We start from the raw sequence: 24630 nt of genomic DNA on the forward strand, positions 1-24630 counted from the left end.
GGATAATTTATCTGAGATCTGCTGGGTGGATAGCAGAGCACCAGCTCCAGCTCTGCTGGGCCAGGTACTCGCACGCTGTCTTCACAGCTAAGAATAGCAGTGGCGCACTGCAGCTGCTCCCCAAGAGACCAGGAGAACAGCCAGGAAGACAGGATCTCCCACGGCAAGGACCTCGGCAAGAATGGCAGGCGAGGGTGTGGGGAGATGCACAGCGGGAAACCTATTTGTAATCTCGATCTAATCCCACGCCTGCCATTTAACTAGCCTGATCAATACGGCCAAGTTGGAGAAGTCTGAAATGTGGTCCTGAGCTGGCTGCACAAGCGGAGAAGGAGGTGACACAGAGCTCCTTGCACGTCAGCTCCCATCGCAGTGCTGACGCTCCCGCAGCTGCAGTCTGGGGTAAAACCACTGTCGGGAAGAGTTCAGGCTCTGGAGACACATCACAGCAGAACACGAGAGGAGCAGAGCTTCACCTGCTGTGTGCAGCTCTTGTTCTCTGGCTGCTTGAAGAAGAGTGAGGTCCAGAGAGGTGCTGCAAGCGTGAAGTATTGGGAGAACCTCTTCTTGCAAAAGGTGTTTTTCCTAGAGCACGCAGCACTGCAGTCAGGAGGGCATGGCACCGAAAGCCGAGCTGCAGCATATACTCTTAGAAAGACCTTTTAGAGATAAGACAGGGATAAACCTTCCCTGGGATGCAAGGAATTCATAAAGGGAGCAGCTGCTCAGTGACATCTACGCCTCTCCCTGCCTTTGGAAGGTAAAGCCGAGGAAGCCGTTGGGAGGAAGGAGAGCAGGCAGAGCATTTGGGCGCAGAGCACAGCGCCATGCTGGAAGCACCGCGGGAACCGCGCAGGAAGCCAGGGAGAAGCACAGAGGAACACTGCAGCAGGACAGAGGGAAGAGGAGGGTGTCACCTTCCTGAGAGCACGGCACGGCCAGGGAAAACAGGACTGTCACACACACTGACAAGAATTTGAGCTAAAGCAGGGAAGAGGTCTATAGAGCGCTTTGGCAGAGGGAAAGGAGACAGGGACATCATTGCTGCCAGAAAAAGTAATGAGCTCCTGAACAGAAGACAGATTTGGGGCCAGGCAGCAACCAAGGTTTTGGAAAGGCTAAGTTTGGGTGGCAGAGGAAGGCTTGGGCTATGGCAGGATCTCCAGGTGAAGAGAACTGAGCAGAGCTCTGCAGCTCTCGCAAAGGGAGAGCACAGCATCAGGAGTCCCCCGGGAGAGTGTCCATGTGGCAAATGAAGGAACAAGACATGATCCAAGGCACCAGGGACAGTAAAAAACGTCCCTCTGCCCACCATCCCCAACCAAATGAGATGAGTCTGTGCTAAAGAAAGTGAATTAAAAAAATGTTTGCTGTGGTGGGTGTATGGCCTCAGCTTCCAGCTGCTGGTCACCTTCCATGGCTGTCACCGAAGATTAGACTGATCTTACACCACTTCTTGGAGGTGAATCAAGTAATCTCTTGAATCCTTTATTGGGCAGGCTCTTGGACAGCACCGTGTACTTCCAGTAAGCCTGGCTCAGTGGCTTTATAACCCATCCTGGGGTCTCTGACCTTGTCAAGCAGCCATACAAAGCTGGCAATGCTGAAACCACACAAACAGGTGAATTCCTTCCCAGCACTGGCCACGTGGCAGAGAAGGGCAGGTGCACATGGCTCTGTGACGGCCCTGAGAAAAAGGGCCACGTGCTCCCAGGCTCCCTGTCTCTCGTCTTTAATCCACCTGCAACAACAGGGAACATGATCCCAAAGCACAGACCACAGAGATTGCTTGACTGAGTCCACCAGTGCTGAAATGCCACATGCTGCTCCACATTTCCCATCAGACTGCAGCTTGGCATTAGTCAAGTTACATCTCGTCTAATAGCACAAGAGCCTCGGAGTTCAAGGCAGCCAATTCTGTGTCTCACCTCCAGGCAGCAGAATAAAGACTTGTCAATTAGCTGAATAAACTGATTGACTCTGCAATGACTCCAGGTCATCTCTCTCTCATGGAGGAAATAACTGAGCACAGCCAGCAGAACTGCGGCTCTGTGGCAGACCCTCCCAACACCTTCTAAAGGGAGGCTCCTGAGGAAGTGTCACAACCACAAAGAATCTCGAACAGCCTCGAGAGACAGCAGGGGCCAAGGCTGGGCAAGACAAGTGGGGAAGGCACAGCACAGGAAATCTTGTGTTTGCACTGCAAGGGCAGCAGAGCTGCTTAAAAGCCGAGCTTGGCTTGAGACCAAGACCAGATCTCCGGGGTGACTATCCCAGTGCAATCCAGTCAACGCTAGAGGTGAAATTCTTCCTGTTATTACTACTCCTGAAGGCTCCTTGTAAAGTCTTGCTGCAGAGGTTCAAAATGGGCTTCGGTGAGGGCTCCAGAGCAAGTTGGAGCTGTCTGGACACCAAGACCGGTCCCCAGATCTGTAAGAACAACACGTTTGCAACATGACAGCCATGCCAGGGGCTGACTGGCTGCGAGGGCAGCGTGGAGGGTCTGAGGAAGCAGCTGGACGATGACAGCAAAGCTCATGTGGTTTGGGGAGATGAGGTACAGCAAGTCTTCAAGTCCCTGTCTCTGCCACAGACATCTAACGGCAGACAGAAAGAGAAGGAAAGTGAGCTTCACACACCCACCTCTTCAGGTCCACGAGTGGGAAGAAACTCCCTCAAAAGTGCAAGAATAACAAAATTAGATTGGCAAAACAGAGATGAGCTGCAAGCTGTTCCTTCACACAAGGAAGGACCTCTAGCAGGCCATAAAATGGCAACTCCCAGCCTGGAACAGTTCCTTTTAATTAGGTCAGTGCTTCTCATGCAACATGCTGCACAATACAGAGTATTTCAGAGCACATGGACACTCGCCTACCAGAGAAAAGCCAATACCGGAGACAGAGCAACAGCCAGAGATCCTTCCTTTTCTTAATACGTAACCGAGAGGAGTGCCAAGTGCCAACAGACCGGCTCTCATCCTGCCCTGCGCTGCCCCCGCTCACCTGCTGTGCTTCTGCACACCTGGGATATTTTAGAAGCAGCTCATGTGCCAGCATATGCTCTGTGCCTCAGATGGAAGCGTTAGGTATGTACCGTACACACAGACAGACTGTGCAACCTGCAGTACAGGGCAGCCCTTCCCACCTTTGCGTGGGAGATGCTGGCAAGGAGAAGGTGGCAAAGAGCTGCGCCACGAGCCCTGGCTGGGTCCTGGGCAGCGATCTGCAGGCTGTGTCAGTGCCGTGACAGCCTCTGCGAGCACGACCTTTTCTGGCTGCACCTCGTGTCTGAGCCTGCAAGCCCGTTTTGTGGCACAGTTGTGCAGTAATTCCACAAAACATTCCTGTGACTCTCCTGCTGTGGTCACTATCCCAAGTTGTCACATTGCCGATATGGTTTCCAAGCCAGGTGGCTGTAAGGGGCAAGACACGCGCTGTGCGTGTAGGCTCATCAAGATCAACAAAACACCCAAAGCAGCAGCTTCTCCGTCCCTCTCTGCTCACTGTGCTCCTTCCAGACCCACCGCTGAAACCTCTGCAGCCCTTTAAGTGCAGGAGTTCTCTGTGGCTGCTGACCAAAGTGCATCCTCCAGGGCTTAACTCCTGCAGATCCCGACTCTTCAGATCACAGTACTTTGGGTTTTGTTTAATTGACTTAGCAAAAGCACATTCAACCAAAGATTATCCAGCTGCTAATCCACATTAGCGCTATGTGCACCCACACTAAATCCCTGACACAGATACAGGGTTTTTCTGCAGCGTCATGGGATGCTGAGACTATTAGCGTCAAATGCAAACACAAGACGTGGTGTGGAAGCTGCTACCCACTCACACACAGGGAGTTCTGTTCCATGCACTGTCTGCTGTACTCAGAGCTCTCTGTAGAACAAGAAGCACCTTGTCCTACTCTATGCAGCATCTTCATACACGTTTGCCCCCAGCAGATGTAATCTTCATCACATTGCGATAAACTAGAAAGTCTGCTAGGAATTTGTCTTTGTACTACTTTGCCTAACAAGAACGGTCCCGGGATTTACAGGTACCCAGGACCTCTGGATCAGGGCAGGACGCAGCAGATGGGCTGGTGAGGCCATGGCAGCAGCAGACGGCTGACACAGCCCAGCCAGGAGCGGGGCTCTTCTCCCACCAGCTGACTTGGCATCAACATCTCCCCTTCCTTCAGGACACCCCCGTTCCCTCCCAGGCCATGCTCATCTCTCTCTGCCAGCTTACCTTCCCATTCCCTCCGCAGCTCCCTGCCTGCCAGCACACAGACTGGGCTGTTTACATGAACTACCTGAAGGGTTCCTGCTGGCATTTCACAAGCAACCATTTTTCCCCAACTGCTGCTGCAGTGGTTAAGTGTTTTGTTGCTATGGTCGCACGACCAGGGGATTAGGAAGTCAACTACAGTAGTTTCTTCATCTTAAGAGCCTCAGGTGTTAACCTGCCAGCAGCACTGCAGAGATAATGGTATTTCTGGCACCCTGATCAGTCTCTGTGCTCCAGCCTTTCCACCCTAGTCGCACCATTTTTCAGGGAGTGAAGGGACAGAGTACACCTCTTCCTTCCATCACAGATACAGTCCTCCACCCAAAATGGGACCCTTCCTTCAGGATGGAAAACGGTGGCTGAATGTACCGTGATATCCATTACCTGTGTGGAGCTCACCAGGCAAATTCAGACTAACATAGTTCAAGCAGGGAGACCAAAGCCAAGTGGAGTGACAAAACCCCTCTCTCTCTGGAGAAAACATACCATGTTCCGGCCTCAAAAAGCAGAAGCCGTGTGAGGCAACACATTGCTCAAGTCCTTGACTAGCAGAGCTGCGAGCAATGTCACCCCATGAAGGCAGGCAGGGCACATCCCGACAGATCTGGCAATGGATGAGGAGGCAAAGGAGCTCAAACGCGCCAGAAAACGTGATTTGAAAGAGAAGCTCAGTTCAGCCGTAGCTTTGATAATTCCACCCACTCCCTTCAGGGTCTCTGGGCTTATTTCCTCCAGCACGCACATGGAAGAACAGGGCAAACACGGGTGACCTCCAAGATGGGGAGCATCCAGGTGTACAGTCTGCACCCAGCTCGAGTGCAGCAGATCAACCATCTTCATGTGCAGCTGATTCCACCACTCTGGCTTCACAACTGATTCTCTTCTCCTGTTCCCTTTGTTTCAGACCATGAAAGGGGTTTGCCGCCCTTTTATCCCCAATTTTCCCATCATATACTTTTTTTTCTAGCCCAGCCCTTCACACTGCCTTGTTCACAAAGGACTGGGAGTGGACTGGTGCAACCTTGCTGTGTTGAAGGGTCATAAAGGCTTCTTGCTGTGGTACAAGCCATTATAAAGGTCAGAAAAATGTTTACAGTGGAATTCACAGGAAGTTTACCTCTTACGATGACAGAATACTGCATCTCCTCAGGGATATTTATTGGGCATTGAGAAGTGCATCCTCAGGGACTCTGGCCCGGAAGGAACAAGATTGCCCCACCACTCTTGCCTGCTGCCTCGAGTCCTGACACCAACGGGCACTAATCACCCAAGACAACTAAACTCACTCAGACACAGCCAAAGGAAAGACAATTGCTGGTTTTACCAACTCTGAGCCCCTGGAATGGAAATCCCAAGGACTGTGTGCTCAGCCCCTTCCTGTGGTGCTCTCCTGCCTTCTCTGTTTCTCCTCTTCACTCTTGCAGAGTCTGGCTGGAGGGTTAAAAACAGCTTCTTCCCCAGCAGAGCTGCCAGCTCGCTACCAGCCCAGCGCTGAGCAGCCTGTCAAGTCTTGGGAACGGCATGAGACCACACACAGGAATTGTGGCATTACCACCGTGAACAAAAGCGGCCCCCAAGACAAGCTGCTTTCTCTATTTTCTTCTCTTCTTAGGAGACTTGTTTCATCTTGCAGAGAATGCAGAGGTGGGCCCCAGCAACAACTCAAAAACATTCTATTGATCTCTTTCCCCAGGGAGAACAGTTAGCATCGTTTATGAAAACAGGCAGTGATTTTTCTCTGCAATCAAGAAACTTAGTAAGAAAGTCTTACAAATTTTCAGTGCTTTACTTGTTCGTCCTTTTATTTTCCATGTGATGAGAGAGTGCTAAAATTTGGATGGTGGCTACTTCTGAAGGGAACCACCAGAAAAAAAGACTCATCTGAAAACCTGCAGAGACTACACAAGTGTTTAATGCTGTTAACAGCAACCTCTTATCTCAGAGCCTCTTTATCCCCTGTCGGCCTAAACACATGGTGTTTGCTCCACAGGCTCTGTTCTTTCTTCCGCAGCCTTCCTCGCTGCTCTGCCTTGCCCTACCGCAGCACCAGACTCCACGAGGGTGCCAGAATATCCTTTGTCACAGCACAAAGATTAGGCTCAGGTCCAGGGTCCCCATTCCCCGGTTGCCCAGTGGGAACACACAACCTTCCGGGCAAAATCCAGCAGATTCTCCCTCTGTTTGCTACCAGCATCCAGAGTTTTTTTCCACCCTGCAGTGTCAGGAAGGATCAGTAGGTGGAAAGGGGGACAGGATGGATGCAGAGTGAAGTCTGGCTGGTTTGAAAGGTTTCCTGCCTCACACAACAGAGCCATTTCCAACCCCTGCGGATGCACTCGACAGATAAAGGGATGTGAGCTCCAAGCACGCAAGATGCAGAGAGGCCAGAGCTCGTGGAGTTGAGGCATGCGCTGAGCACAGGCAGAACAAACACCTTGCTGTTACTGGCACGGCTCCTCACTCATCTGAAAGGTCTGAGGTGGGAGTTTGTGTGTTTAATGGCCAGTATTTCACATCAGACTAGACAGGAACAGGCCTCCTGAGGCCCATTTGCAGATACAAACCCATGGGCTCCAGGGTTCTCAGAGCCACACAAGTGCAGCCCTGCACTCTCCATACCACACAGTCATTTTACTGATAAATGCTCTGCTCTGTCCCATCTCACCTGGACCCGGGCACTTCTAGTGGGCTGCTTCCCATCCTCAGGAAGTTATCAGAATGGGTGGATGAAGAGGAGCTGGAGGACTTGACTTCAACCACCCCTGCAGAAGGCAGCCTGTCTTCAGATTGCTGTGCCCTGCTCCAGAGCATGGCTTGCGGTGACGATGCGCAGCTCTTCCTCCTGCAGGATGGAGGATTTGGGTGAGAAAGCTGGCTCTCCCTGCATACTGCAACTAGGAAGCCCTTCCACAACAGGGTGGATTTTAACCCAGCAGCTACAAGCTCTTGTTCCCAGTGAACCTGCCCTCCTCCCACCCAAGGAGCCATGAGTAACCGTTCAGTGATGGGGGTACGCTGAGCTCAACGCATCTTAGCCCGTTCTTTTATAGATCCCCATTCACGTGACCTAGAAATCAGACAGGAGAATGCATCAGCCCACACACATACAGCGACCGCTTTGTTTAGTCTGGCTGTACAAAATGCCTCAAGCAAGGGGCCTCCCAGCAGGGAAAGACCATTTCAATCTGCTCTAAGCTCTACAAAGTGTACCAGCTGCAGTGCTCAGCCCAGGTGGGCATGTGTGCACACAGAAGAGGGTGAAAGGGACACACCACTGGTGTTATTTTCCCTTTTAGCAATTCCATTCAGACACCACTGACCACAGTTCTGACCGTGTGCTCAGAGCTGACAATTACTCCAGATGTAGGTGCATTTCAGCCCTCTCCCTGACTGCTGTGATGTCTCTTTTCTCGCCCACACATCCAGAATCGGGCACGATTCACCGTCCATTACTGCATCAGGCCTTAGCTCACAGTACCATCCAGCCACATGCCAAACAGGCACAAGTATTTGGGATTAATTCACATTACTGCTGCTTCACATTCAGGACAGTTTCTTTCTTACATCACTTCCTTTTTTCTAGAAGAGTCTCAAGAATTTTTCCCTTTCCAAAGCCACAGGGAATTAGACAAAGACATCCCTATGGTCACAAGTAAAAAGGAAAAGACTAAAGCAAATAAACTTAAGGAGAAAAGATGCTGTTTTTCCTGTAATCTAGGAGGGCACCTCAGCTTTGACTGAGATGGCGAGCACTGTCAGCAAGTGCAGCTAAAGACAGGCTCATTGTGCAGTGGGAAGCACAATATCCTCTCTTCACTTCTTGAAGTGTACCCACCCTCAAACATCACACCACAGCCGTTCTCAGGCGTTATTCATCTCATGCTATCAGATCTGCCAGCATCTTCAAGCACAGGCTTGTGCAGTTATAAAACAAATGCCCATATTTGTTGTGAGGAGACCTCGAGGCCACCAGTTTTCAGGACAACACAGTGAAGCACATCCTCTCCTCTCCCTCTCACACTAAGCACAGCCCAGCTCACTGGCGATCTCTATACTTCAAAGACTCACAGACTGGCTGGGGTTGAAGGGACCTCTGGAGATCACCCAGTCCAACCCACCTGCTAACGCAGGGTCACCAGAGCAGATCACACGGGATCACATACAGGTGGGTTTGAATGTCTCCAGAGAAGGAGATTCCACAGCTGCTCTGGGCAGCCTGGTCCAGTGCTCTGGCACCTCAAAGTAAAGAAGTTTCTCCTCATATTCAGACGGAACCTCCTGTGTTTCAGTCTGTGCCCATTGCCCCTGATCCTGTCGTTGGGCACCACTGAACAGAGTCTGGTCCATCCTCTTGACACCCACCCTGGAGATATTTATGAACATTGATCACATCCCCTCTCAGCTTCTTTTCTCCAGGCTAAACAGCCTCAGCTCTCTCAGTCTCTCCTCATAACAAAGATGGTCCAGGCCTCTCATCATCTTTGTAGCTCTCTGCTGGACTCTCTCCAGTAATTCCTTGTCCTTCTTAAGTTGGGGAGCCCAGAACTGGACTTGTTGTAGCAAGCCCCACCTGTTCTCCAGACTACACAGCCACAACAGCCTGTGGCAAGACACCCATGCCCCATTCCCTTGCTAAGCACTCACAGCAAAGCTCACAGCTTTCCCTTCCCCAGGCTCACAGCCATGGCGTGGGCCAGAACCATCACTGTGGCAGCAGCAGCTCACCCCAGTGCAGCCTGCTGTCTCCAACAGGAGCGAAAGCAAACCAGAGTTGGAAAACATGTCACAAAAATCGAGCCCTGACACACACAAGTGCAGCAGATCTCTTCCAGTGTGCTCGACCACTCCACAGCTTGTGAAAATCGCACGTAGGTTCTGTGCTGCAGGACCCAGTCAGTATGTCCTGAGCACTCAGAGCAATGTAAATACTTCTATTTTACTACCCTGCAGCCAGGCAAAGTGGAAAGTTTTTCTCTACTTGCTGCAGTCACTTTGCTGTGGATAGGCAGGCTCTGTGCACTAAAGAGGACTCTGCACTGCTCACTTGGCAAACACAGTTTGGGGCTCTCCATCTTCATTTTGTGGTTCTGCAGGAAGAGTCTCTCTTTCCCTCTTCAGCATTCTATAAATTGAATCACAATGTGCTTTAGAAAGGCTTCTGCCACCAGCATGGCTGCAGGCTGAGTCCCTGAGGACTTCCAACAGCCTCCAGCACAACCCAGATTTAATTTAAAATAATTGCAATATAAAATAGCATCTTCACATGTGCTGAGGGAGAGGAGACAAAAATTAAACTAAGAGGGGCAGCCCCACAGAAAGGTTCTGAAATCCCCAAACAGCACCAGAAACTCCACAAGCAAAGCATGACGCCGGTCCCAGAGCAGCAGAGTCACCAGACACCCTCCCAGTCCCCGCTTCCTGACAGCCACCTACGTCCCCAGCTGAGTCCTTTGTCACCCTCTGTCAATAGGGAGCACTGAGAATTGAATCTTTTCCCCCAGAAGTGTCCCTAAGCAGCAACCAGCTCTCAGCTGACACCCCTTGTGCTGTTAGAGGGGCTGAAGTTTAGAGGGGATTCTCAGCCACCCAGCCCACCTTCTGCTAACTGCAGACACTCCCCTGTACAATCTCTTCCATAAACTGATTAAAGGTTCATTTTAGGGCAGCTAAACTCTGTCTCTACTTTTTCCCAGGGAGGCTGCTGCCAAACGCAATTTTTCTGGTAGTTTGGAATCATCTTTTAAAAGTAATGAAATCCTTTCTGGATGAAGTTTAGCAGTGAGGATGGTGAAAATGAAACAAAGCTGCTTTACTGTCATCAGGGGACAAACTTCAGGAGCGTCGCCGCAGAAGCCTGACATGGTCACTAACACCAGGTGCTCTGTGATTCTTGGTGTGGAGGTTACTTAGCCTAAGAAAAGCCTCTGACAGCCAAATTCCTCCCTCCACCATAAGGAACCTGCGGCACAGTGAGCAGACCTGGAAGGTGAGGGACTTCAGAGGTATCTTTTTCTACTGTCCTCAGAGCCTGCCCCTTTTGTTCTGCAGCCCACCGAGTGGTAATCTCCTCACCATGCTGCCTGAGCCTGCGCTCCTGCCGGCATCAGCTCCACTGCTTCATAGGTGAAGCTCCCGGCTGCTCCAGGAGAACTTTCCATCCCCAGGGAAAAGTCACTGCTCAGACTCGTGGTGCTGCCTCGGTCTCTCTGCTCTAGAGAAAAGAAAACAGAGCAACCTGAAGACCAGCTTGGTCTCGCACACTTTCTCTCCCATTAAGTAGAACACTTCCCGTTGCGCTGGGGCCGCACACCCATTTGTGGTCACCTTGACGTTGGGAACCCAAGACGCCCACGCAATCAACCATCCCCAGCACCCAGGGGTGCCAACACTCGGCAGCAGCACTCACTGAGCATGCAGATCTCTTCCAGGGTGAAGCCAGGTGGCAAACTCTTCCTTCTGGGGAAGGAAAGACAAAGTTACCTCAGCCACACTTCAGAGCTGCGTGGAGGCTGGCACAGCCACATCTCTGCGGCGCACACAGATCAGAACAATGTGGGGTTAACCGTGCAGGGCAGAGGGGATGGGGCTGGTGTGCTGTCTCTGACTCTCCTTACAGTCCCAGCCTATACACCCAGTGTTTTGGGAGCGTGGCAACAGGCTGTGGGCAGCCACGTGCTTATTCAGAGCCTGCAGACTGGGCTTTGTTTCCTTCTACCCCTCCTGAAATAGAAAGGGGTTAATGTTTCACTGTCTGTTAAAAACCAGCCACCCCGCTCCCCTCAGCAGCGCCTGACGGATCTTGCTGTGCAGCTTCTGGGTCCGTCTGTGCTAAAGCAGCCACGGACAGTCATTAAGCAGAAAGCACATTTCAGCCTGGACAGTTTTTCAGAGCACAACGTGGCACCTCACAAGCCTCGGCCCCATTTTGCAGCCTTCAGAGTGCAGAATAAATTAAAGAAAACTGGGCCAGGACGCCAGGGCTTCCATCTCCCCAAAGGAACAGCACTAACAAGCTCCCTGGCTCTGCAGCCCATGCAGCAGCAGGCACAGGCTCCTTACCTCTGCGACTTCACAGCAGAGAACTCCTCAGAGGTGATGTGCTTCAGAAAATTGAAGCAGAAAAAGAAAATCTGAGCAAAGGGAGAGAGAAGAGCGGTTCAGGAATGAACCCGAGGCTCCATGCAGCCTCTTATCTTGGTGGGGACGTGCTGGCAGGAAGGAGATAGCGAGGAATCTGCAGCTACCAGCCTCCAACATGCCATGGGCTGCCACCATCCCGTCCTGGGCCTTCTCTTACACGTCAGACCAGCCCTCTGCTCCCTGCCACGGGGAGGCCCAGCAAGGAACGTGTACAACAAGTCTGCTTATCAACGCCTTGCACACATGCCACAGGCACACGGCAGGTACTTATGCCATGAGTGCAGAGTGGAAAAGAAATGGCCTGCAGCGGAGTACACCCAGGTAAGCCACAAAACCAGCAGGACTGGCAGGTTAGAGCTGCATGTTCCACCTCAGCACCACAGCTGTAGCACATCTGGAAGCATGTGGTACCTGCAGCATCTGCGGTCCTGAGCTCGTGCCCTGCAGCATTCAGCCCGTTATGCCACTGGCACCCCCACATCTACACAGAGCTGAGGAATTATATTGATACAGGGGTCCTGGACCCCCAAAAGGTGGGAAATGGGCTGGGGTCCTGGCTCTGCTGTTCAGTGGCAGGCGAGGTGAGAGTCTGAGGAGTAGGGATAAGCAAGAGGGTTAGACAGACTCCCCACCTCTTGATCTCTATCCAAAAGCAATATTGCAGAGTACTGCAACTGTAGTAAGAGAATCATTTTTTTGCTGTAAAAAAGAAAAATGAAAGATTTGAAGAGGATCAGTTCCTCCAATTTTAACTGCCTCCCAGACCCATCTGTGCACCCACAGATACACCGGACCCAGCACCAGCTGCCCCACAAGCCCGCGATGACATGCCAGCCACATGCAGCTGCAGTGCCCAGGCAGGAGGGCTGGCACTTGGGACAAGCACACAAGGCTAAACAGCTTTATTTTCAAGCTCCCAAGCTGAGCTGAAGAGCAAGTCTACCCTTTCACCACGGGCTTGAACACTAGTGGCACAGTGGGGAGCTGGCAGGACCAGCACTCGCCAAACAAACTGTAGGCTGAGTGAAAAATATTCCCACACCTCATGCCTCAGGAACTGATGGGACAAGGCTCCTACCTCATATTTCCAGCATCTGAACAATCTTTTTAGAGCCCACCCAGACCACAGGTGCTAGCAGAAGAAGGCAGTGAATGCTGCTACTGTAACCAAGTACCCTGAGAGCACGAAGCAGTGCTCAGCCACTGCTCCAGACCAGACACTCACCTCTTCTCCTTTACTGAGTCGATCAGCCAACATGTGCCTGGAAAGAGAGCAAGGGAAGCTCGGTCACATGCCAGACGTTAGAATCAGCAGAAAAGCACAAGCTGTCAAGAACAACCGGATGCCTGAGCTTCCAGGTAAAAAAAGGCCCCAGTCCCTCTTGTCACAGCTTGCTGGGAGCTGCTCCAACATCCACCTTTGGTTGTAAGCAGACACCAAAGATGAGCCCCTGAAGGCTTCTCCCCTGCTGTGCAGGGTTCTACAGGCAAATAAAACTTAGTGTGCCTACCCAAAGAGGAACCAGTCGTAGGCCACTGTCAGGTAGAGGATCTCAGATGGCTCCAGGGACACATGGATCAGCCCATCCTGCAAAACAAATAAGAATGGCCTTCAAGCAGTAGCCCCAGGGATCAGGATGTAGGATTTCACCATCTACTGAAAACTGTCGTGATGATCCAGGATGTCCAGCTTGCTCTGCCTGTCTGGGACACTGTGCCTGACAGCAGGCAGCATGTTGGGCTCCACATCAAAGCCAATCCACACCGTCTCTGAAGCCAAGACAGCCAAAAGGAACATTAACGGTTCCACCATCACTTCTTGGAGACAGAGTCACTCACTGTCCCGGCAACCACCCCCAGGAGCAGAGCAGGTCAGGTACTCACAGCCCATAGGGAGAGGCGCAATAAGGAGATGAAGAGAGGAGTTCGATCCCAGCCAGATATACAGTGCACCAGGAGCCCGCTGTCATCTGTTTCAGGCGGGGGCAGGAAGGAGAAGGAAGAAAAAGGATGTTGTAACAACAGCAGTGGTTTTTCTTTATGGCAAATCTGTAGCGACAAGCCACCCTCCACTCCCACAGCCTGGGCTGAAGAGCAGCGCTCAGCCACCAAACCAGAACATTTTGTTTTGAATGCACCAGTCAACAAATTGCTCAAGGTGTCCTGGATTGTCAGCAGCCCCAGCTGATGTGTCGTCCTGTTCCTGACAGCTGCTCAGGACATGAAGTCACTAGGTATGAACATCACTTCGCTACCCAGAACATATACCTACCCAGTTGCAACCCACTATCACAATCTATCCCCACATTAGATAGAAACCCGCTCCAACCCAACTTTTTTCAGTCTCACCAGCCTTTCTACTGATAGACATTGAGCAAAGGCACACACAGGGCACAACTCCTATGCTCTGCAGAGAACTTGCAGTGTGTCCCAACACAAGAGCTGCAGTAGAGTCTGCAGTTGACTGTGCTGGCAGAGCTATTGATGGCTTCATCTGTCCAACAGTGCCAGGTACAAAGTCCCAGTGCCCAGAGGGAACGGGAGCAATACAGTCCCTCCCCAGAGCTGGGGTGGCTGTGATGACACAGGATGGAAGGGGCTTTAAAACAGGCACCTAATTAGACCTCAGGCTGGGGGGACAAAACACAGATGTTCAGCAAATAAAGAGCAAGAGTCAAGAAGGAGAGGAACAAAGATTTGTTCTCTTCAGCTTTAAAACAGTAAAACCTTAGGTAAAACTTTCAGATATTCTTCCACCCCTGGGAAGAGAGGGTCTTCAAGGGATCAGCAAGTCCCACTCTAAGAGGGGAGCTGGAGCCCTGAGATGCTAGTACCATCACCCTGTTTTGAAGGGAGAGAAGTGAAACTCTATAAAGCAACTCTTCTGTACTGGGAACTGATCCACAGTGGCATCAGTTGTTCTTCCAAAGAAAGCAGCTGTTCCAGTTAGGCCACTGGGAGCAAGGAGTTTTCCTTACCATCGCTATTGATGATGGAGATCAGCAGCTTCAGGTAGTTCTGTGTCTGTTGGACGAGGTCCCAGCTCTGTGTAGAAAAAGAAATATTGGTGGTAAGGGTGTGCCCACAGCAAAAGGCTGCTCTGCAGTTCAGTGCCCACCACGCTCTTGGCTTCTCTGTCCAGAAGAACGGTGAAGCAGATATAACCCTGTGGCCATTCCTCAGAGTGACAGACTCCCTCAGTGCTCTAATCAATCCCCCCATCCTCTGCAAAAGGCACTCGGGGACAAGAGACCAGGCAAGACAAAAATAATAAATAAAAGGCCATCTCTGCTGTCTGCCTGGCTGGCACAGAACCTGTTTGTCTGCAGCCCCAAAGCACCGAGCAGACCATGCTCAGGAAGACCAACGTGAGGCAGCAAACACCTGCGGAGCACTGACCCAGTTCTGCAGCCCCACACACACGTGCATGCTTCACCGACCAGCTCAGCAGCCCGTTCGCACAACCCAAACGCTTTGCCTAAAACACTCTGGCTCTTGTCAACGGCCCCAGCAGGCTGCCTGTGGAGCCTGTCCCAGCTGCTCCAGACAGGCACGGGACTTCTGCAGTAACACCAAGTAACAGCTGTAGCACAAAAAAGGTCAGAGACCTCCCAGCACTACAAAAAATACAGGTGAAAAACATCACAACAAGCTCAAGTGTGCCACTCTGGATCTTGAGAAGACGTGGGGAATTTCAGCAGCTTATCAGAGCCAGGAGTTGGACTCGACGATCCTTGTGGGTCCCTTCCAACTCAGAACATTCTATGATTCTATGAGAACTACCTCAAAGAAAAAGGGATAGCACTGGCAAGGAAAAGGCAAGGAGAGTGCCACATGTTTAATTGTGACAGTGTTGGTGGTATAAGTGACATTTGACCCCCAGCAATAGAACACTTGCCATGTGCTTGCATGCGTGCACTTAGCCACACTTAAGACTATGTCAGACAAAGAACATGTTGTCCCACTGTGAAGCCTGCGCAGCAACAAAAGAGCAGGGAAATGGGGGACACACTCAGCCTGGGGCAGAAAAGCACATCCTTCCAAAGGCTTTTATCTGCTCAGTACAATCCAATCTTGCGCTTATGCCAGAAGGAATCAGCTGATCATCCAGCCTGACCTCTGTATGCCACAAACCAGAAAGTTTTGTTCAGTTGCGCCATTTACAGCCCGAAGCTTGCACCTGGCAACAACTCTGCCCAGAGAAGAACCTCAACTCGGGGTGACAGCTCATCACTCCCTTGGCAGCATGTTCCAACAGATTATCCTCAAAAATAACACGCAAGACTCTTTTTCCATATTTGAAGTCTGATTGCAGACTGCAGATATTACTTCCTGTGCAGTTTTTCTCCCCCAGATTGAAGAGTGCTTTAGAATTAGTATTTTCTCCCTGCAAATGTACTTATACATTAATCAAGTCAACCGTCCATCGCCCTTGTGATAAGCTAAACAGACTTAGAACTTCAGCCTTAACTGAAGCACCTTCTCCAGTCCTCAGATAATTTCTGCATCTATTTATTACATCCTCTTCAATTTTTAATATCCTTTTTAAAATATCAGGTGCTTAGTATTCTCGTGAACAAGTTTCTAGCCATAAACAAGCTGTGGTTCCTTTAGTTCTGCTTCTTCAAGTTACTTTTCTGCGATTCCTCTTATGCTGGCACTTAAACATTATTTACATCGCTGACTGACAAGCACTGGCCCAGCACGGGGAGCTCTGATGGTTCTGTGGCGCAGAGCGTGGGAGCGCGACACGCTCCAGCACAGTCAATCATCACAAAACCTGGGGGACGGGGACGTGCGCTGATGTGTGAAATGGAGCACACTAACCAGCAGTGTGAGGTGACACTCCCTGGTATGAACAAAGGTAAACCTCAAAGCTTCGGCAAACATAAAAGTTCAATTATTATTCGCGATGCTGTCATGGTAATAAGGAAGGGAGATGCACTGCAGTCAGTAAGGATCCCTAAGGGATTGCAAGCTTTACGCAAGCCACAGAAAAGGATTTGATGTTACAGCCAGCTGCCATGGGACACACCAAGCCATGGACCTTCTGGGTACAGGATTTCCACCACCATTCTGTACAACCAAAAAGCAGCCTCGCTCCCACTGGGATGGTATGAAGTGAGCTAGATTATGGCAACCGTAGCAAGGCAGACCTCAAATCTTCACTGATCCTTCCTGAGTGAATCTCTGACTTCCCACAGAGATACCTGCTTTGCTCACCTGGTACTCGCTCCAGTCAATATTCAGAGGTTGGGTCAGAGAGACTGGGATACTTAATGGAGCATCTACGTAATCCTGCAAAAAACCCAAACACGATTGATCAGAGAAAAGCCATGAGCTGAAGGCAGTGAGTTTCAGAAAAAAACAAAACACATGACAAATGGTCTATCTAGAAGAAAACGTCTCAGCAAAGTATTTTTGGATGCGAAAACCTGCAGGGGTAAGAACTAACTCACGGCCTCTTAGAAGGATTAGTGGACAAACAGAGCTTTTCTGTGCTCCCAATGGTGAAAGTCGGGGACAAGGCATGTTTGTTTCTGAATTCCTGTAGGGCTGCTCCACTCACTCAAACATCTGTCTCAGCCGGAGACAGAACAAACTGAGAACAGAGGCTATCTATATCGTATTCAAAACGAGGAGCAAACCATAAGACCCATGAGAGGTCAAGCATCCTGGACTACAGGATAACAATTCATTTATTTCACATAAAAAATTTACAGTTCATAATTTAATACATTCACTGTTTTGCTTGTTCTGTTGTTTTCTTCCTTGTGACCAGAAATCAGCACATGGCATGCACACCTTTGCTCAGGAACTCTGAGGCAAGATTTAAGCCCAGCAAAGCCCACAGCTCTCCATTTTGTAACATCCATGTACCTGTTTCCAGTTAAATATGAGACCTTCAGCTGTATAATCCCGGTCTTTGTACTCCTTAAAAAATTCACACCCTGCAAGAAAAAGAGATAAGGAACAACCATTCAGCTAACTGGTATCTAACAACTCAGGTGCCCTGTGGGACTGGAAGCGCTGGTAGCCCCAGGCTGCAGAACGCCAATCAAAACCGCTGCCTGCGGGAAGAGAAGAGCGGTAATCATCAGTACAGCGAGCAGCACGGCCTCCCAGCAGCAACAACCCAGAGCACTCAGCAGCGAACACGCTCACACAGGAAAGGGGCAAACTCCAAATACACAGGAAAACGTGGAGTTTGAGGGACTGATTGCGTTCGTTCACCAAGGAGCTGTGCTTTCCAGGGCCGTGGACTTTTGCACAGGTCTAAGGCACCAGCATGACACGCTTAGAATCACGGAATCATTTAAGTTGGAAGAGACCCTCAAGATCATCGAGTCCAACCATAACCTAACCTAACCCTAGCCCTAAACCATGTCCCTAAGAACCTCATCTAAACGCCTTTCAAACCCCTCCAGGGATGGTGACTCCACCACTGCCCTGGGCAGCCTGTTCCAATGTCTCACAACCCTTTCCAGGAAGAATTTTTTCCTAATATCCAATCTAAACCTCCCCTGGCACAACTTGAGGCCATTTCCTCTGATCCTATCACTTGGTGCCTGGGAGAAGAGACCAACCCCCTCCATGCTCCAACCTCCTTTCAGGCAGTTGCAGACAGTGATAAGTTCTCCTCCCAACCTCCTGTTCTCCAGGCTGAACAGGCCCAGTTCCCTCAGCCGCTCCTCATCACACTTGTGCTCCAGCTCCTCACCAGCTTTGTCACCTCATCTGCACTCTCTCTAGTACCTCAATGTCCTTCTTATGATGAGGGGCCCAAAACTGAACCCAGGATTCAGGGTGAGGCCTCAGCAGTGCCGAGTACAGTGGCACAATCACTGATCTAGTCCTGCTGGCCACACTATTCCTGATTCAAGCAAGGATGCTGGTGGCTTTTCTGGCCACCTGGGCACACATTGGCTCATATTCAGCCGTCTGCTCAGTGAGAAGGAACGAGCAAAAGGTGCTGGCAGAGCCCTGGGGAAAGGCAACTTCCATGAGGCACCTGCTGCAGGTAACAGGAAAGGGCTCTGTCAGAGGCAGCTGTGGTTTCTCTCACATTTAAGTCTTCTCTTTCAAACATGCAAATTGCTCTATCTGATGAAAACAGGTACATAACCACTTCCAAGGTTTCCCCCAAACCCTCCCCTCCTGAAGTTTCTGTCCTTTGTCTCCAACAACTACTGGAAGTCTCTGCTGCAAACTGCAGCCTGTTAGTCACAGCTGAGCAGCACTACCAGCGCTGCAGCTGCCTGCAGGTCGCACCAAACACCTCTCCCAACACGCCATGTGCACCCCACACGGTGCCCATCTTACCAAGACACCCCCATGCCAGGCACTGGGCACAAGTACTGATTCTGACCATACAAGTCACAAATAACTCCAATGGTAAAAAAAACCAAAACTGAAACAATCTTTGTGCAAGGACAGGACTAGCCCTCGAAAATGCGCTGTCAGGAAGCGATCTGTCAGCCGAGATTTAACTCCAATGGAACAGCGTCTCAGAGCAAAGAACAGGGGATTATGGCAGTAAGCACTGGCATCTACAAACGCCAACTACCAGTCCAATGGAAAAGAGGGTTTTGGCACTGGAAAGCATAAAAGCTTCTGCAGAGCTTCTGCCCCATTTTAACACAAGTTTTTCACCCTAGATAGTTGTGTCCGGACACTGCTTCGCTCACCTAAGACAACAGGATGTCAGAATAACTTTAAAGACAAACTGCAAAGTAGAAATTCTTTCAATGCAAACCTGGGAACACCAATAAGAGCATATCCTGGTGTGTGGCCAGTCACTAGAGGGGTTGCTGACCCTTAGACACACATGCCTTAGATCTCCCAAAATGACAACGTTTCCCTCCAGACCTACATTGCTGGAGTCAGGCAACATCTGCAGGGAGAATTTCCAGTTTTATAAGATTTACCTCCAGCATAGCAGGGAAGAGCTGCTAAAAGATAGCAGGTCTTGCAGATGGCAGGAGAGGAAAGGCCATCACAGAGTATTGCAGACAATATGCAGATCCCCATACGACAACAACTCTACAGCTTAACTCCAGAGTCACTTCTTCCTCACTCTTTACAAACCCTACAAAAGACCTGTGTACATTGTCTCGCCCACAGTCTAACTTTGGTGAGACATATGGCACCAGCATATATCTGTGCCATGTGCTGCAGAAACATGTAATACTCTTATTTCTGTATCCTTCTGCGATCTGCAGGGCAAACTCGACAGAAATCTTAATGCAGCTTCTCTGAATTGTCACCAATTTTTGTATGAAAGGAAAAAACATCCTTTAAAAAAAAAAAAAAAAAAGAAAGGAAAATATGCTTAAGGGCAACAACTAACTAACCAAAGAAAAATGTGGGTTTGGATCATTCACAACAGGTTGTGGTTTTTTTGTTAGTTAGGGGGTTTATTTGTTTGGTTGGTTTGGTTTTGGTGTGTTTTTTTTCTCCTCTCCCCTTCTTTGTGCACAAAATCTTGCAGGCAGAACTCAAGCACAGCGGTCTCACATCCAATCCCATTGCCGAGCCTGACATCAGCAGGCAGGCAGCAATATTCAGCTCCTCGTTAAGAGTGCAGCAGCAAGTGACCCAGCAGCGGTTGCTAGGCACAGGGACGAATATAGCCAGGGAGACGGGCTGGAGCGGTCGGCATCTCAGCCGTACGCTGCAGGCTCAGGTTAGCAGTTCTGCCCAGCACCGATAATATCTTACAGCAGTGCTCTGGAACACCAGGACTAGAAAATACTCCTAAGAATTGGGGTTTTACATAACACAGAGCAGGGTATATATTTTGCATAAAGCAGTAGCTTGGAGTTGCGGGGGTGTCAAAGGCCACTTCAACCCCAGCTCCACCTCTGGGATTTATTCTCTGTGCCTGAATTCATTAGAACTGCTGAGAAATTATTTTGCCACCTCAAAGAGTGCCTAACGCTGACTCACACCGCCACAGTTCTCAGCTTAAAAGAGCTTCTCTCCAGAGGGAGCACAGGAAACATTCAGCAAATCACAGTCGTTTCACCACACACACACACACACACACAGGTAGTTCCCAGTCCCCAGAAACGGATTGTCACCTGTCCCTTGGGAGTCCCTCTGGACATCAGTCCTGTACCTGGATATGGGATGGAGAGAAGCGTGAAATCAGCGTAACGTTGGGCTTTGTCCACCTTCTCAGAAGACGTCACACTGCACAGGATAAGAGGGAAACATTTGTAGAGTATTTTTCATGGAGACATTAGCACTCAAAAAGCTACTTGTCACATTTCCCTGTACAATGACTTGACTCAAGAGTGAGCAGGGGCAGAACTTATTCAATGCATCTAAACAAACAGGTATAACCCCAAAATACTAAAGCTTTCCTCTGGAAAGGAGAAATACCCCTGTCTGTTCCTATGCACAAGCAGAGAGCTGCTCTACCGTCCCCCTTCTGAAGGGGTGACTGTCACATCACCACAAACTCTACAGAAAAAACCTGCCCAGACTGCAGAGGAAAGATGAAAGCAGCTGCCTTGCCCACCGATGCAGCTTTCTCTGGCCTAAAACTTGGGGGTTCTCTTTACAGCACTGGCTAACCAATCCTTTTGTAGGACTTTTTCAGGGATTGCTCCCTGAGTGCACACCCAATAATGATTTACAGGTCAGGGCTACACCGGCTGCAATCCAAAACCTGCAGAAAAACAAACAAACCCAAACTCACTTCAAGCCAAACTTCACCTTCTTGTTTTCCACCATCAGGTCACAGATATATCGGACAGAGAGGTATCGGAGCAGCTTGATGTCGTGCCCTCTGACTTTGTCAAACAGCTGGGAGTCTGCGTTTCTGCAAGACAGAACAAGACCAAGCGAGATGAGCGTGGATGCCTGAGCATGCCGAGTCTGATTCTCTGCGCAACACTGCCACGCTCCTTCCCTGAACTGCTCTGGCTGTGAGCTGCGGAGCACCAGCCTCATCTCCATGAGCCAGAGTCAGACTCTGCAATGAACTGATACTGAAAACTTCATGCTTAGGGTCCCCCACCTCCCCTGACATCTCGCTCCATGTTGTAACAAGCACATAACATACAGAACAATTTCTCCAGCCTGGAAATGCACTTTTTGATGAAGTAAACATGCCTGTGTAACTCAAACACCTTTTTAAATGGACATATATATATATATATATATATATATATATCTCCACCCATTCCCTCTGGCAATAGACCAGCAGGCTGCAGTTATGCTGGGTACAACCAGCCATTAGCGTTCAAGACTCTTTTTCAAAAGTAAGGCAAGTAAGACTTTGAGTTTGGTGATGATGTCCAGCCTGTACCCAAAGCCCAGCCTAGGCAAGAGCAGAATTGAGTGGCTGAGCCAGTCAGCTTTGGTCCAGACTCCCTTTTCCCCATCCCAGTGCTGCATACAAACCTAAGTGCAGAATCTTCCTCTGAAATGTCTTCTGTATCTGCCCAAGCATCATCAGAACCCCCTGCAAGGAAGGCAATTAGAACTGAAGCGTGTGTAAAACAGCTCAACCTGACAAGACACGCATGCACCCAAAAAGGCCATGGTTTGGTGCCCTCTCTCCACACAAATCCTCTCAATAGTTCCCCACATTTTCCTCTTCCTGAAAAGCCACTTTTGTAATGTGGTCCACTCTTCCCTTCTCATTACAAAGGATCTAAACAAATCAAACCCATAACTGACAGGTAGAAGAACATCCCAATAGTGCTAGACAGTGCTTTGTTAAGCCAAGCTTCAGCTTCCACACTACAGAAACCAAATACTCCCCGGAAGAGCATTCCCTGGAGTCCAGTAGCAGAATTTGATTCCCAATGATTAGCCAAGCAACAGCAAGTTCTTATCCTCTTTCTTTCATTATTCCCACCCCAATGTTAGGGAACCAGTACCCCGAATCCTTTGGGCTGCCTCACTTGCCTACGTGCTTCCCGTAGCTGACCTCTTCAGCCTCAAGTGCTTTTGTCACGGCTTGTTGTGAGCTACGGCACTGGGAAACGCACAGATTTCCATCCTCGCTCTATTATGCAGGGCTGGACACAGGCAGGTCCATGCCAGAGCTGCGCAGAGGCTCTCGGGAAGAGCTGGCTCTGGTGAGCAGGTCACTGTCCCTGCACCAAGCAGCCTCACCAAGCAGACAGCGACAATCGGCCCCTCACTCACCTGAGAAGATGTAGTTGTAGCCAGTGCGCCCGTAGAGCTCTCCCCAGCCGGCCAGCGTTGCTGATCTGCAAATGTGCTGGAGGAAGATTTTGTTATTAACCACACACGCCCCAAGAGTCTTTCCCTTATGGGAAAGTCTTTCCCTCTGGCCCATGTGCTGTCACGTTATGCAGCCGCGGCTGGTACCCGCAGCTGCCGCCTCTCCGCAGTCTCCCCTGCAACCCCAGAGCAGATCAAATTCTCCAAACACATTGAATTCCCAAGTGCCTTTATCTGTAGTTAGTTTTAAAATCGTATTTTCATCTCCAGTTCTCCAATTCACTAATAAAGTCAATTCCTGTCAAGTTACCAATGTCCATGCTCTGTTAATACCCTGCCTGACCCTTATTTCCACATTCCCGTGGATAAGATCAAGGATGGTCCCGGTACAACTCCAGGGAGTTCACTCCCGCAGAAAAAGGTGAGCAGGTTCAGCCCATGACAGCTTCAGTCCAGCTACATTAACACTGTCACAGGTATGATTTTGCTATTCACATAGTTTCTAAATTGAACTAAAAAAAAATGAATTAAGCTACTTAAATTCTAAATGAGACTACTCCTACAGCGCTTCAATATAGTTTAAGTAAACCACATAAAAATGAATCTAATTTCACTTTCTTATAGATTCCCTTGCAGACAAGCCCACACATGCGTAACACCATTTATGCAATCTTGCTTCCCCAGGGAACAGACAAGGGAAACTTCTCTTTAAACGAGGAAAGTTATTCAAATGGAGCTCACTGCTGGAAGAGGAAGGAGCAGAAAGTGACACCAGCTGTGTTTGCCCTCTCAAAAACCCAATATCTTTGGTCCTTCAGAAGGGACATACATATGGAGAAAATGTCAGCTCTTTCATGCAATGCTCATGATGTGGCAGGGTAGAACAGCCTAAAGCCCTTTTTATTTTTATTTATGCAGCCTAGGCTGCAAATGCCACCTACTACTGCAGACTGCCTGCTTGTACCCAAGAACAGATTTTTATAGCATTCAGACAGGTGACAACTGACTGAAGACATGGCTACACGGTTCAGACGCTAGGGAGAAAGATTATTATCTACATTAAGACAGGTAACCCATGAAGCTTTACCTTCCCTTTGTACAGAATGACAGGGCAAACAAATCGTCCTCGACACCTCGCCATCTTACTCCGGTTGATAAGGTCCTGCAGTTTGCCAACTTGCACAGCGCCCTCCAACCTAAAGGACAGAGATTCGGGTCAGTACACAGAGCATCTCCTTGTGTGGCTTCCAGCGAAGCCGCTACAGATCCCCCAGGCAGATATAATCCCCATCACTTTTCCCCAGCATCCGGCTCTGAAGTTTGCAAGCAAGAGGACACTTCTTTAATAACTGCTTCGGCTGCTTTACATGTCTGGACGCTTTTCTGTCTCCTTTATTTTGAAAGGCTAGCTGTGTGGTACCTGACAGTGTCTTCAGGAGCTGATGATACAAGTCCTGTCAGAGTGGTTTGCTACGGACCAACGTGCGGATTGCTAACGAAGGACTACCAGACTAAGTCTGTGAATGCAAAAATACACATTCTGCTTTCCTCCCCACCACCTTCCCGTCAAAAAGCAGCTCAGCACTGCCATCAAGGTGAATTCATTATCAGGGGATATTTTTGCAAGCAAAAATAAATAAGAGAATCTATGCTTGAACACTCAACAAACCTCAGTTCTGGTCACTTGAGCGTATGTGTTGCTGGATGATTAAACAACTGCCTGTAAATCTGCTAGTGAGTTCAGCAGGGTAGTTAGATTAATGTCAGCTGCATCTGCATAACTAGATTTTGTTTGGGTGCAAGACTCTTAGAGGGGCAAGTGACTAAATACAGCACAGACGGGAGGAAATTCTCCTGTAAAGGGTTCAGAAAACAGAGCACTCTTCAATTAGCAGCATGAAAGAACATCATTAAGGCTGCTTGGGACAAACTGAGGTGGGATGCAGTGGAAGGAATTACGTGTATCTTAACTCTTCAGTTTTTTGGACTTTGAGGTGTGTTTTGGTTTTTTTCA

General features: G+C 49.7%; 1 protein-coding gene across 2 annotated transcripts in view; it reads right to left on the minus strand.

Annotated features, from left to right (window-relative positions):
• Window positions 1-24630, minus strand: part of MTMR14 (myotubularin related protein 14) — a 32358-nt gene that overhangs the window by 5028 nt on the left and 2700 nt on the right. For both annotated transcript variants that reach the window (XM_065074680.1, XM_065074679.1), the window contains exons 3-17: window positions 23704-23812; window positions 22578-22653; window positions 21825-21885; window positions 21118-21240; window positions 20533-20606; window positions 17292-17362; window positions 16635-16709; window positions 14390-14456; window positions 13296-13381; window positions 12923-12999; window positions 12637-12673; window positions 11331-11401; window positions 10678-10727; window positions 10344-10482; window positions 6937-7113 (exon numbers count right to left, since the gene is read on the minus strand). In XM_065074680.1, the coding sequence (XP_064930752.1) occupies window positions 6937-7113; window positions 10344-10482; window positions 10678-10727; window positions 11331-11401; window positions 12637-12673; window positions 12923-12999; window positions 13296-13381; window positions 14390-14456; window positions 16635-16709; window positions 17292-17362; window positions 20533-20606; window positions 21118-21240; window positions 21825-21885; window positions 22578-22653; window positions 23704-23812 (1293 nt within the window). The remainder of the gene's footprint in view (window positions 1-6936; window positions 7114-10343; window positions 10483-10677; window positions 10728-11330; window positions 11402-12636; window positions 12674-12922; window positions 13000-13295; window positions 13382-14389; window positions 14457-16634; window positions 16710-17291; window positions 17363-20532; window positions 20607-21117; window positions 21241-21824; window positions 21886-22577; window positions 22654-23703; window positions 23813-24630) is intronic.

This window comes from Columba livia, chromosome 10, assembly GCF_036013475.1.
Source record: "Columba livia isolate bColLiv1 breed racing homer chromosome 10, bColLiv1.pat.W.v2, whole genome shotgun sequence".
Lineage (NCBI taxonomy): Eukaryota > Metazoa > Chordata > Aves > Columbiformes > Columbidae > Columba > Columba livia.